The sequence below is a fragment of the Sinocyclocheilus grahami genome, unplaced genomic scaffold, assembly GCF_001515645.1.
Source record: "Sinocyclocheilus grahami isolate Dianchi unplaced genomic scaffold, SAMN03320097.WGS_v1.1 scaffold2651.1, whole genome shotgun sequence".
NCBI classification, from domain to species: Eukaryota; Metazoa; Chordata; class Actinopteri; order Cypriniformes; family Cyprinidae; genus Sinocyclocheilus; species Sinocyclocheilus grahami.
In genome coordinates this window covers 29387-43118 of record NW_015507830.1, presented here as the reverse complement: position 1 = coordinate 43118, position 13732 = coordinate 29387, and the positions used below count along the sequence as shown (strand labels likewise).

The window sequence follows — 13732 nt, the reverse complement described above, 5'->3', positions numbered from 1 at the left end:
AATAAACCTGGCATTGTATATCACAAATATTGTTGGCTCCTCATCAAATTGCTTTTGTTCCTCTTTTGTAAGAAATTTGGGATAAAAGCGTCTGTTAAATGCATAAATATAAATGTAGTAAAGAGAAGTAAACTGTACTGACGTCAGGTTTACCTTGATGGTGCTGGAGGCGTACAGCATGTCCTCCAGGGTGAAGTGACAGCAGTTGTTGAGGTTTTCTCTGCAGAACTCCTGGATCAGCTGGAGATTGTACAGACTGTCAGCCAATGACATCGTTTCTTTGACACAGATATCTGGATGGGGAGGGAACAAACCACATAACTGAGGGGGCGGAGACACAACTGAAGTAGAAGCTAATGGAGTTTCATAAAGTCTGTGAGGGCGGGACTAGGATGTGTGATGTAATGAGCAGAATCCTCAGAATCACGGGGTGGAGGATGTGTTTATGTTTGAATAACTGCTCCACTGTTCTCGCTCAAACTTCCATTCACGCACTCCTACTCGCTCTGTCTGTTCCTTTCGCTCATTTCTTCCGCCACCCTTATTCTTATGAAATTATGACTTTTATATAACAAGGATGTATTAAATTGATCAAAAGTGACAAAGACATTTGTAGTGTCATCAAGTGGCTTTAGTAGAACAAATAATTGTCTTTAAAACCAAGTTTAAAGTGAAAGAAACCTTGCTATTATTTCACAAATCAAATTTAAAACGAGGCAGAGACTTTGTTTCCTTTAGATGACTCTAAAAATCAGAATGTTGTTATGTTTGTGGCACAAGGGACTTCAGAGAGAGTTAAGTGGATAATGTAGTTTTCCTGATGCTGTTTGTGCACATATGCATGTTATCTATGGGGCCAGATGAGAGGCTTGAGTATTTTGGTGAATGTTTATCTGCACAGGCCTCTGTTGGAGGGTTGTGCTACAGTATCTCAGCTACACCTCTCAGTAAAACAGTAAGAATACACTTTTTCTGACTAAAGTATATTGCAGTTTTGTAGGTCAGTTACCCAGACAAAGTTTAAGTCTAGTCACACAAGAATACACAAGAATTACACTATCATACTTAGTACAAGATTAGAAATGTCACTACTAACAGTGCAGTTTAATGTCAATAAGGTCTAGCAAGTGTTATTACACAACAAGCCTTAGTGATCAAGCCTTAGTGATCATGCAGGTGAAACAAATTTAAGTCCAACTCATGGTGTTTCTCAATTCTGCCATCCTCCATAATTTACTTCTCCCCTCAATAAATAAAATAAAATTGTGCAATTTCATATAAAATAATCTATTTTAAAACCTCTATCTAATTAATAGATAGAAAATGCAAAATAACATTTAATGCCACTTAAACTTATGTCTGTTCCTCACACAAAGCTGTTGTATGGATTCAGAAGGCCTGGAATTCAGAGAATTAGTCATATAGACTACATTTTTGTCCGTTTTTTAAAACCGACTGCCCCTGGTCACTGTATGGTTTTATTGTATGTAAGAAAAAAAAAGCAGCATTAATATTCTTCAGAATGTCTTCTTTTGTGTTCCATGGAGAAAAAAAAGTAATATGCTTAAAATAAAGGTGGATAAATAATAACAAACTTTTGGGTGGATTATATATAGGGTTGTGCGATAATGACAAAAAATGATATCTTGATATTTTCTCGAATTTTGTCGATAATTAACTTTTGATATTCTTCATATTCTGTGCGGTGAGTAGTTTGCAGGAGTAACAGAAATGAACTTTTAAAGGGTTAGTTCACCCAAAAATTTAAATTCTGTCATTAATTACTCACCCTCATGTCGTTTCAAACCCATAATACCTTCGTTCATCTTCAGAAACAAAAATTAAGATATTTTTGATGGAATCTGAGAGCTGTCTGACCCTGCATAGACAGCAATACAACTGAAATGTTCCCAAGTCCAGAACCGTAGCAAGGAGATCTGTAAAATAATCCATGTGACATCAGGGGTTCAACCGTAATTTTACGAAGCCTCCTATTAGTCTCCTCTGCGTCACCCTGGTGCCATTTTGGAGAGTATCCGCTGGACGTAAACAGTGTATGCTGTTCTGTGTCACTTGCGTCACACGGATATACTGTTTTCGGTCAGATAAAATCACAACAATGTAGGAAACAGATCCGGCGTGACACAGATGACACAGAACAGCATACACTGTTTACGTCCAGCGGATACTCTCCAAAATGTCGCTACAGGGTGATGTGGAGGAGACGAATTGTTGAATAAAGTCGTTATTTTTTTTCTTTTGCGCACCAAAATTATTCTCAAGCTTCATAATATTACGGTTGAACCCCTGATGTCACATGGATTATTTTACAGATCTCCTTGCTACGTTTCTGGACTTGGGAACATTTCAGTTGTATTACTGTCTATGCAGGGTCAGACAGCTCTCAGATTCCATCAAAAATATCTTAATTTGTGTTCCGAATATTAACGGTGGGTGAACTAACCCTTTAAGTTTACATTTATTTTTACCTTTATGGGCATTTTACCTTTATAAGGTATAACCTAATTAAATGTATGCATCATTTTTTGTATCAGATTCTTAAATGTAATCAATAAATTCAAACAGTAAGACACTATAGGGCTGTTACCGTTCAAATCAAATCAGTATCAACAATATTTTTCTTTGCAATGCAGAGGTGGCACAGAATCTGCAAGTTGCATTTAGATGTATTTACACAGACTGTTTAATGCAGGACATGAATGCAGTTACAAATGCATAAATAATGTTTTGATGTTTAAAGGGGTCATAGGATGCCCATTTTCCACAAGTTGATATGATTCTTTAGGGTCTTAATGAAAAGTCTGTATCATAGTTTGGTTAAAATTTCTCAATGGTAGTGTAAAAAACACCTTTTTTACCCTGTCAAAAACAGCTCTTTTCAGATCAAGCCGTTTTTGTAGCATTTTCCTTTAAATGTTAATGAGCTCTGCTGACCCCGCCCCTCTCTTCCGAGCTGCTCTCAGAGAGACTGTTTACTTTATCCGCATTCATCGTGAAACTTGCTAATTAGCACATTATTAGGAAAGGCGATTTGCAAAGATTCATTACAAAACATTATGCTCACTTCTTCTGTAGATGAGGCTAGATCATGAATGATTCGCGTGAACATAGACGCACTTAGGTAGATCGGGGGTGCATTCCCTTTAGAAATGATGTAATCCACTGCAGTCCAGCGGCTCAGATGTCGGGAGAAAATGACGACTGCTATGTTCATTATTACATCCAACAACAGAACACCTCAATCGCTTAGGAGTCATTCTTGTCTACATCTGCTCCGGCGGTGAAACAATGGGACTGATGACAGCTCACTCAGGGCAGGTCTGAGGTAAGACACCAGTCCAGTCTGTGCTGAAACGCTACTGTCAATCAATGTGTGACGTCACACAGACAGGCATCTGAGATCGGCTCGATTTGAGAAAGGGGAAAACATTTAACCAGATAAAAAAAAACACTGGGTGGATTTGTATCATTATAGGGTGGTTGTGTACACACACTGCCAACACACATTTCAGTTCAAACAACTTGTAAATGTGCATGTAGCGTCCTATGATCCCTTTAAAAAAAACGTTGAATACTGATATTTTGATTTTGAGGAAAAAATTTAAATATACGTTCAATTTAAACCTAAAATCACCAGTAGGTGGTGGCAAATAACTACATGAGTGAGTCATTGAGTCAATAATTCAACTGATTTGTTCAAACGGCTGATTGATTTGGTAACTAAACATTGTTGTGTGTTGCTCAGAGATGCAAAATAGTTCTGCTGTGGCTTTATTTGAAACTATTTTCGTTGATGAAATAGAGCAAAAACAGGAACTTTTGTTTAAAATGTAAGTCAATTAATATTAACTTATTTATTGGACTGATTTTTTATAAAATCAATATCACATTTGCAATCATGCTGATATTTGGAGAATAAAAACGGCACTTTTCATGTGAAATTATCAGATGATATACATATAAAAGTCATACGGGGGCATTTTAGCCCCCTTATCTTGAATTTTGGGGGAATTCTAAATGGATTTTAATAGACTAAATAACACACAAGTGTGAACTCTAAATTTGCTCACGCAGTAGTCTAACCTATCTCATAGTCTATGCGTGCACTTTCTGGGTGTGTTTTTATTTGTTTTTTGTGATACACAGATTAAACAACAATTACGATATTATTGTAGATGATATATACCCCACACCCCTAATTATACCTTTAAATTGAAGTGAATGTCTACAATAAAGCCAATTGCTCATGGTCACAGAACCACTCAATGTGTCAATGCCCTTTCCTGACCTGTCATCATCATATATAAATTATCTAATCTAAACATATGGTAAGCAAAGTATTCACAAAATAGTGTGAATAGATTGAAACTTGGACAAAAAGATCTATATTTCTCATATCACAAAGAAAAGTTTCCTGCAGCAGTACCTTCCAGTGGCACAGCATCAGGACAGTAGAAGTGCAGCAGTGCAGCCAGTGCACAGCCGTCCGTGTTGTCCTTCAGGAGATTGTCCACCAGGGAGAGACAAAGAGTCAGACGTGCTTTAGAGTCCTCTCTCCTGTACCGCCCCTGTGGATTACACACACAAACATACAACACGAAACCACAAAATATGTGGTTTAATAAAACATTTGTGAAACACATATATAAGAGTTGGGAATGGGGCATGGGAAAGCTGCATGCTAGTGTAAAACGAAATTAATTTTCAATTAATAAATGTATTCTATAATGTCAAAATGAATTGTAGGCATAATCCAGTGAAATCATCGAGAATAGGGATGTACGTATAAGAACTGTGTGCAGACATGATGCCCCATTTTACTCACCTATGCTGCCAATAACAGTATATGACCTATGATTTTAAGTTTTGTGTTTGATGTTCCAGTGTTTGAGGTGGGGTCACAGTTACTGAGCATTAAATGACAAGAGCAAGCCAATGGATGGGACTGATCAATGAAGTAGAATTGCATCATTGTGTAACTGGAATTTATTTGCCTAACTGGAAACACCCATTAGGAGGCTTTTAATTGATTAATTTTTTTGGTCCATGAGGAACACTAAAGAGCAATGAGAAAATCTATCTATCACTGTAAAATGCTATTTGCAAATGCTTAACAGGACAAAATATTACTTGACAAAATAGAAATTATATAAACATACTTGAATGCTGTCTGCTTAGAAAGTACCTGCAAGACTTACTTTATAATTTAGAAAATAAGTTAAAATAATTATGCAGAATATGAACAAATAGGTGGTATAAGATTGGAAGAGAGAAAGAGAAAGAGGAAGAGAGAAAACTACAAGTAAAATGACACCAAAGAAGACTACAGTAAAATGGGAGAAGCTTGAGAAGGTTTATTAGTGTATAGGCAACAAAGAAAAAAGACATCCAGTGAGTCAGAGATAAAAGTGCAACATAAAAAGATAAAGGAGTAGAACACTTTACATGGTGCCTATTTTAAAGCATGTTTTGTTGGATTTTTTATTATCATTATTATTAGTATTATTATTTTTACATTACCTGCTTATAACTAACAAATAAAATGAGTTTTGTGTTGCTTCAATTGCCTTCTGTGAGACTTTGAAGTAAAATAAAATAATAGACAAACTAGATCAACCACAAAGAAATCTTCTAGTCATTCCTGAAGAACTTCATTCCACAGACAGGTGAGTATGTTATGGTGTATGCCCAACGTGACTAATTAAACAGTGAAATGTGCACAATAAAATGGAGTAACATGTCAGTCTTTCTTGACAAGCTTTACCTGTTTTAGTTTGAACAAGTACACATTTTGAATCAGTACAGGCTGCTTTGAATCTCATTTGAATTAATAAAAACCTTGCAAAGACACAGCCTCACTTCACTGTACATTTTGTTAGGGTCCACCTGATAAACTATTTAATTTAATTTGTAAAATGTGGAACATGTTGACAGTATTGAAACTTCAAGATACATTTCAAATAGTGAGTATTGCTGTAGAGCTTGAGAGACTTTTCACTATACAGTTCTACAGACTTCAAGCATTATTATAATAATAATAATAATAATAGTCACAAACAGCAATCATCGGGGTCCAAGCACCAATAGCCCACATGGATGATTCAACTGAAATTTGTCTAATGTGGTTTTTACACCAAAGGCCATTTGAATCTTCAGTAATAGTTTTGCCCTGCTTTACAATGTTCATCCATCCTAAATAGTATGTGAGATTAAAATAAGTGTGTCCCAAGCATAATATGTTGAAAAGAGTATGCCAAAAGTCCCCGGATGGTCTACTATTTCAGGTCGACTTTTGAAATGTGGATCCGTGCACACTCTGATGGCTTAACTGTGACAAGATAATTGACGGACCAGTTTACAGTGACAGGGTGCGTGTAACTATGCGACAGAGCGATCAGTTAAAGACGCAGTTGTGTGACATGATACTATGTCCCAATGCTTGCCTACTCTTCTACTACACACTCAAAAGTGTGAACTTTTTCTTCATCAAAAGAGTACATACATTAAGGACATAGTATAAGTAGGCACATTGGGATGCAGCAATGGTTTGATGAAACAGGTCACAGCGACACACTGGTGTCAAAAGGGACAAATGACTTCCAAAGGAAATCACTCCTTCTTACTGTTACACTGAAAGAGAAGTAAAATAAAAAGTGTCGTTTTTTTTATGTGATCAAAAGATATGTGGACGCTATACAGTCATGTGATATCTTTGCATGTTATTTTGTGACACTGTCACACAGGACACGTTTTAACCTGCTCAATATATCATAATGATTTTATGTATATTTGAGTTTTAATAGGTTTACATGTTGTCTTAATCATTTTATTCCTCTTATCTGTTTTAATGTGTGTATGTTTTTAAATGAGTCTGGGTCACTGATCTATATAAATGACTGGATTGCTCATTGCGTTCTAAACTGCTGACAGGCAATGAAGCCACCAGAAGTGTTGAGCCGCCATCTTACTATTCCCTACCGGCAGAGAGTAGCATTGACTCACAGCTAAACAGCTGACCTAAAATCACCCGATTTGAAGCGAATCAGTCACACGGGATTAGTTTTTATGTCATGTTTATGTAAATTCAATTTTACTTCAGATGTTATCTGTAATGTTTATGGTCTTTTTGGGCAGGATAAGCCATATATTTAAATCATTATGGTGGGTGTGTCTGCTGTGCACTTGCCGAAACAGGTAACTGTTCTAACACAAAATATAGCCTATTTCTTTATGTGCGTAATTATTCAGGAATTATTAAACACGAACGTATAAGTATCTGAAATTGATTTAAATATATAATAAACAATACAATACAAGCCTCTGTCACTATATTAATTTATGTTGTACTGAAATGAAAAGCTTACCATGCATCATCTTGGAAATAAAGCTTCATGTCTTTAAATACGTACTGTATATAGTCAGTTATTCCTCTGAATAAGTTATGATATGTATATTTTTAATGTCCTGATTGAGCAACATCTATTTCAGACTCTCAAAGATTGTGCAAATATGGCGTTTTACTAGCATTACTGTTTCCATGTAAAATGTTATGTATACATGTTAAATTAATAATTAATTTAACCACCATTTGAATCATTACCTGCTTCAAAATTAATGCTGTTAATGAAATCATTGTTGAAACATTTGCAGTTAGCCTACTGTACAAATAAAAACATTATAACAAAATGACATAAACAATGAATAACTGTACAAGGCGAATGAAGGTATATATGTATACAAAGCATAAATCTTTATTCATATTTCAGAATGAGCACTTTGTCATTTGCTATTTATATGTTGAGGATCTCGTCCATCTGATGTTTATCATGTTCATCTGATGTACGCTACTGTAATGTACATGAACGTAGCTTTTTAAATTCCTGACATTAAACAAATAACCTTTTACATGCCTAGTCTTTGCATCGTAAGAATGCACAGGGATACTTCAAACGCTGACTTGTTAGGTGATGCTTTCTCTTTAAATTTGGACGATTTCCTATTAATTCAATGCAATGTATGGGAATAGTGGGGAATACCAATATGGCGGCACGGCAGCTTCACTTTCATGACGTCATTAGCAATCCAGTTCTCTATTATAGATCAGTGGTCTGGGTCTGCCTGTCATGTGACTGATCACATATGGAAATAGGAAGTTAACAGTGTAAAGGAGGCAGACCCTGTTGAAAAAACCAGCATATGCTGGTTAGGTATGTTTTGATGCTGGTTTAAGCTGGTTCTTTGCTGGTTTATGCTGGTCTCCTCTTATCTGTTTTAATGTGTGTATGTTTTTAAATGAGTCTGGGTCACTGATCTATATAAATGACTGGATTGCTCATTGCGTTCTAAACTGCTGACAGGCAATGAAGCCACCAGAAGTGTTGAGCCGCCATCTTACTATTCCCTACCGGCAGAGAGTAGCATTGACTCACAGCTAAACAGCTGACCTAAAATCACCCGATTTGAAGCGAATCAGTCACACGGGATTAGTTTTTATGTCATGTTTATGTAAATTCAATTTTACTTCAGATGTTATCTGTAATGTTTATGGTCTTTTTGGGCAGGATAAGCCATATATTTAAATCATTATGGTGGGTGTGTCTGCTGTGCACTTGCCGAAACAGGTAACTGTTCTAACACAAAATATAGCCTATTTCTTTATGTGCGTAATTATTCAGGAATTATTAAACACGAACGTATAAGTATCTGAAATTGATTTAAATATATAATAAACAATACAATACAAGCCTCTGTCACTATATTAATTTATGTTGTACTGAAATGAAAAGCTTACCATGCATCATCTTGGAAATAAAGCTTCATGTCTTTAAATACGTACTGTATATAGTCAGTTATTCCTCTGAATAAGTTATGATATGTATATTTTTAATGTCCTGATTGAGCAACATCTATTTCAGACTCTCAAAGATTGTGCAAATATGGCGTTTTACTAGCATTACTGTTTCCATGTAAAATGTTATGTATACATGTTAAATTAATAATTAATTTAACCACCATTTGAATCATTACCTGCTTCAAAATTAATGCTGTTAATGAAATCATTGTTGAAACATTTGCAGTTAGCCTACTGTACAAATAAAAACATTATAACAAAATGACATAAACAATGAATAACTGTACAAGGCGAATGAAGGTATATATGTATACAAAGCATAAATCTTTATTCATATTTCAGAATGAGCACTTTGTCATTTGCTATTTATATGTTGAGGATCTCGTCCATCTGATGTTTATCATGTTCATCTGATGTACGCTACTGTAATGTACATGAACGTAGCTTTTTAAATTCCTGACATTAAACAAATAACCTTTTACATGCCTAGTCTTTGCATCGTAAGAATGCACAGGGATACTTCAAACGCTGACTTGTTAGGTGATGCTTTCTCTTTAAATTTGGACGATTTCCTATTAATTCAATGCAATGTATGGGAATAGTGGGGAATACCAATATGGCGGCACGGCAGCTTCACTTTCATGACGTCATTAGCAATCCAGTTCTCTATTATAGATCAGTGGTCTGGGTCTGCCTGTCATGTGACTGATCACATATGGAAATAGGAAGTTAACAGTGTAAAGGAGGCAGACCCTGTTGAAAAAACCAGCATATGCTGGTTAGGTATGTTTTGATGCTGGTTTAAGCTGGTTCTTTGCTGGTTTATGCTGGTCCTTTGCTGGTTTATGCTGGTCCTTTGCTGGTTTAAGCTGGTCCTTTGCTGGTTTATGCTGGTCTTTTTGCTGGTTTATGCTGGTCCTTTGCTTGCACATGACCTTAAACTTAAGCATGAGCTTAAACCAGCATCCCAGCATCAAAACATAATTAAACCAGCATATGCTGGTTTTTTCAACAGGGGAATGTCAAACAACAAGCTTGTTTGCAAATCAAACTGACCATATGGTGATCCCCAGCATACTGGAAGAGTGGAGTTACCTTTGTAGACTTACCTTTCCAGCACTTTGGATTATCACTTTAGTGGACTTTTGTATATACAACGGTGGACACTTCTCACATTCACATTGGGAGTTACAGCAAGCTAGGATTCTTAAGGACTGTTTTATGGTATGGAACTGAAAGACGCTTTTAACAACCTAGGTTCTCTTTCAAACAATCACTCGGTATCTCACTATGGGAATGCCCCCAGGCATGATAGACTATGGAACCACCAATTACAACACATCTGTCTGAAGGACGGACCAATCACAGCTCGTAACAAGGAGCCCACCCCCTCCCTATATATACAGCTGTGACCCCCGAAACGGCATTCTTGTTCTCTTCCCCATGAAGACTTTCCTTCAGCACCTAGGCTGCGCCGCTTTCAGTTCATAAACGTACCGTCAAGGTTGATGTTGCCGAATGCAGTACAGTCAAAAGAGGAAGAATCTGTTGTGGATTCTCTGCTCATTACTGAGCTTCTTAGTTTCGGCCGCTATTAGCAGTGTGTTCTAGCTAACGCGTTAAGGCGAGCTAAGTACTAGAATATCTGACTCACCATGTCGGTGTCCAAGGTCGCTGTGGAGAAAGGGAAGGAGGCCCCGTCGCGCTCATGTCTGGCAGCGTGTGGATTCATGATCTCGGGCTGGGATTCGCATCCGATGTGTATCACATGCATGCGTGTCAAGCATGCCCAGGCTGCGCTGGCGGATGCGGAAAGTTGTTCGCACTGTTGTGTAATGCCGGCCAGGATTCTAGAAAAGCGGCTTTGGGGGGCTGCATCTTCCAAAGATGATCTGGTTCTCTCTGCTGTCTCTCCTTCGGCAAAAGGGGCTCAACCCTCTCCCCGGCGGGATCTTCCTTCGTGGGGGGATATTATGGATTCGGAGCCCCCAGACTTTACACCGCTTTTCGACCAGCAGCTGCGAAACGAGGTTGAGGGATATATAGAGGAAGATGAGGAGATGTTAGCTTGCCTCCTCTGAGATGAGCCAGATGATGATGAGGATGATGCTTTCCTGTCTGCAGCTCAAGTGTCCAGGCCGGTGAGAGTGCAAAGTGGCAATGTAGCGTCGACAGTGATGGATTGCGACCTAGTCGAGGTTTGTAAGCATGCGGCAGCTAAGCTTTGCATAGTTTGGCCTGTAACTCTGGGGGATTTAGGAGTTAAAGGGGATATCTATGATGGGAAAAGGCTCCCTTCCCGCCTAACCCTCCCACGGTCGAGCAGTCAGTGGCTCACCCCCTGCATCCGAACAGGTGGGCCACTCTCTCATCGGCCAGCCCCTCCCTCCCTGGGAAAATGGAACTTTTATAAAAAAGAAATTCCATAACTGCAAGCATATGCATAACTGATCTCAATCTATGCACCTCACGTGGTGTGGTGCAAAGCTGCGGCCATACCATGGCTGTCGCCGTTGCAGGCGAGAGGTTGCTGTGGCTAAATCTTTTGAGTATTGGGGACAGGGAGAAATTTGATTTTTTTGACGCTCCTGTAGACTCGAGTGGGCTGTTCGGCCCGGCTGTTGCTGCAGTGAGACAGAGGTGCGACCTCCAGAAGAAGGAAGGAGAGGCGTTTGACATCTGTCTGCCGCGTAAAAGAGCATCCCGTCCTACTGTTCCCCTGCGGCCTGTTCCCAGGGCTGCTGTAGATCTTTTCACCTCGCAGGCAAACGCAAATTATCTTAAATGGCAGGTGTTTGAGGACTGGTGCACTCGTAAAGGAGTTATTCCTTTTCAGTGCGCGGTGAGTGATGTTCTCTGCTTTTTGCAGTGTTTACTGAACAATGGGAGAGCATTCTCTACTATTAAAGTTTAATTGGCTGCTATTTCCGCTTGCCATGTAGGGTTCGAAGGAGTTTCAGTGGGTCGGCACCCTCTTATATGCCGTTTTATGAAAGGGGTGAAGCGTTTGAGACCAGTGATGAAGCAGCTGGTCCCATCATGAAATTTGTCCATGGTCTTGAATGCTTTAACTCAGGCCCCGTTTGAACCTCTGGAGAGTGTTCATATTAAGCTCCTATCTTTGAAAACAGTCTTACTACTTGCTTGAGCCTCAGCTAAGCGAGTGGGTGAGTTACATGCCTTGTCGGTTCATCAAGCATGTCTGAGTTTTAATTCGGGTGACAGCAAAGTTACGCTGCTGCCAAACCCAGCTTTCATTCCCAAAGTCAGTGATTCAGCTTATAACTGCTCTGCTTTGGAGTTGCGTGCTTTTTACCCTCCTCCTTTCTCTTCTTCTTCGGAGAGGAAATTGCACACTTTGTGTCCCGTACGAGCATTACGCTATTATGTAAACAGGACATGATCGTTCAGGAAGAATGATCAGTTATTTGTTTCATGGGCCACTCATTGTAAGGGTAAGCCGATCTCCTTGCAGCGCCTCTCACATTGGATGGTGGTGTGATTGGTGCTTCCATAGTCTATGACACCTGGGGGCATTCCCATAGTGAGATACCTCGCTCTGTTCTCAGAGAACCGGGGTTACGCAAGTAACCTAACGTTTTCTAGTTTTATTGTGTTGTTTTAAGTTCCATGTGGAAATTGTAAATACAATTTATTTATTCACTTTATAACTGACGTACGTCTCATCTTTTTAAACACTCCATGGCATGCTCTCACATAGTCTAATCTGACCCCATTTTATCAATTGTAACATCTTGCGATAAGGCCGAACATTACAATTTTAGGCTGAAAAATAGATTTTGATTATATAATATAAATTATAATACAATAATAATGTGAAGCAAAAATACTACACAGAACAAATAGTTGTATTACTTAAGACAACATGGTAGAAAACAAAACAGAATAATTCTAGTGCTGCAGGTGTTTCCAAGCTGTTGTCAGGTTATAGGAGTGAGTTATTCACACCAAAATACTTGTCTCTTTATAGCATATTGTATATTAAAAGAGACAAATAAAATAGTCTCTTCATTTTAAATGGAAAGCAATATATTTAACTATGTCTGACAATTTCACAAATCTGTTTTCAATATTACTGGGATATATTAAAGTCAAATTAACATTTAATGACTTCCTAACTTCCTACATTTCACATTCTCAGTGGAGCCCAACCATGGTAACACTGATGAAAGCAAATAGCCTTTTGGACCTGGTAAATCATTTATTCATCAAAAGATTATGTTTCCTCATCACAACTCATGCAAACATATCTTCTAGTAACAAAAGTGAAAGACTGTCATACTTGGCAGCTTATTTAAAATAATAATTCACCTAACTGATGTTATCTTGAATGTCTAAATTTTCTACATACATTTAAAGCAATCTCTTTTTTTTCACGCTAAATTCATTTATGCCAGAGAAGAACTGGTACCCAGACTAAGCCTGGTTTATTCAAAGTTTTTTTTCTCCATTTCTGTTACCTGATGGAGTTTGGGGTCCTCGGTGTCACCTTCTAGATTGCTTAGTTGGGGTCTGACAGACACTTAAGTTTTAGTCATTTATCGATATCACTGCAGTGACTGATATCATCGGATAAGAACAAAACTTGAAATTAATTAAGCTGGATGATAGCAATACCGCCTTTTCTAGAGCTGCTTTACAGCTGAATCACATATTGCAATATCGACATTGCTATTGAATTGACTCAACAGTGAACTGACTCAAGCTGAATAATGACATTGCTGCCTTTTGTAGAACTGCTTATAGCTACTGATTAACTTCATAAAGTTATTTATCTGAACTGACTTGAATTAAATAATAAAACTATTGTCTTTTAGGGCTGCTTTACAGCATAATCTG

General features: G+C 38.0%; 1 protein-coding gene across 1 annotated transcript in view; it reads right to left on the bottom strand.

Moving 5' to 3' along the window:
- Nucleotides 1-138: 138 nt before the first annotated feature.
- LOC107575453 (calmodulin-regulated spectrin-associated protein 2-like) overlaps nucleotides 139-13732 on the bottom strand; it is a gene marked incomplete at its 3' end in the record, with an annotated part of 33119 nt that continues 19525 nt past the window's right edge. The window contains exons 4-5 of the mRNA XM_016261828.1: nucleotides 4448-4589; nucleotides 139-293 (exon numbers count right to left, since the gene is read on the bottom strand). Of these exons, the coding sequence (XP_016117314.1) occupies nucleotides 139-293; nucleotides 4448-4589 (297 nt within the window). The remainder of the gene's footprint in view (nucleotides 294-4447; nucleotides 4590-13732) is intronic.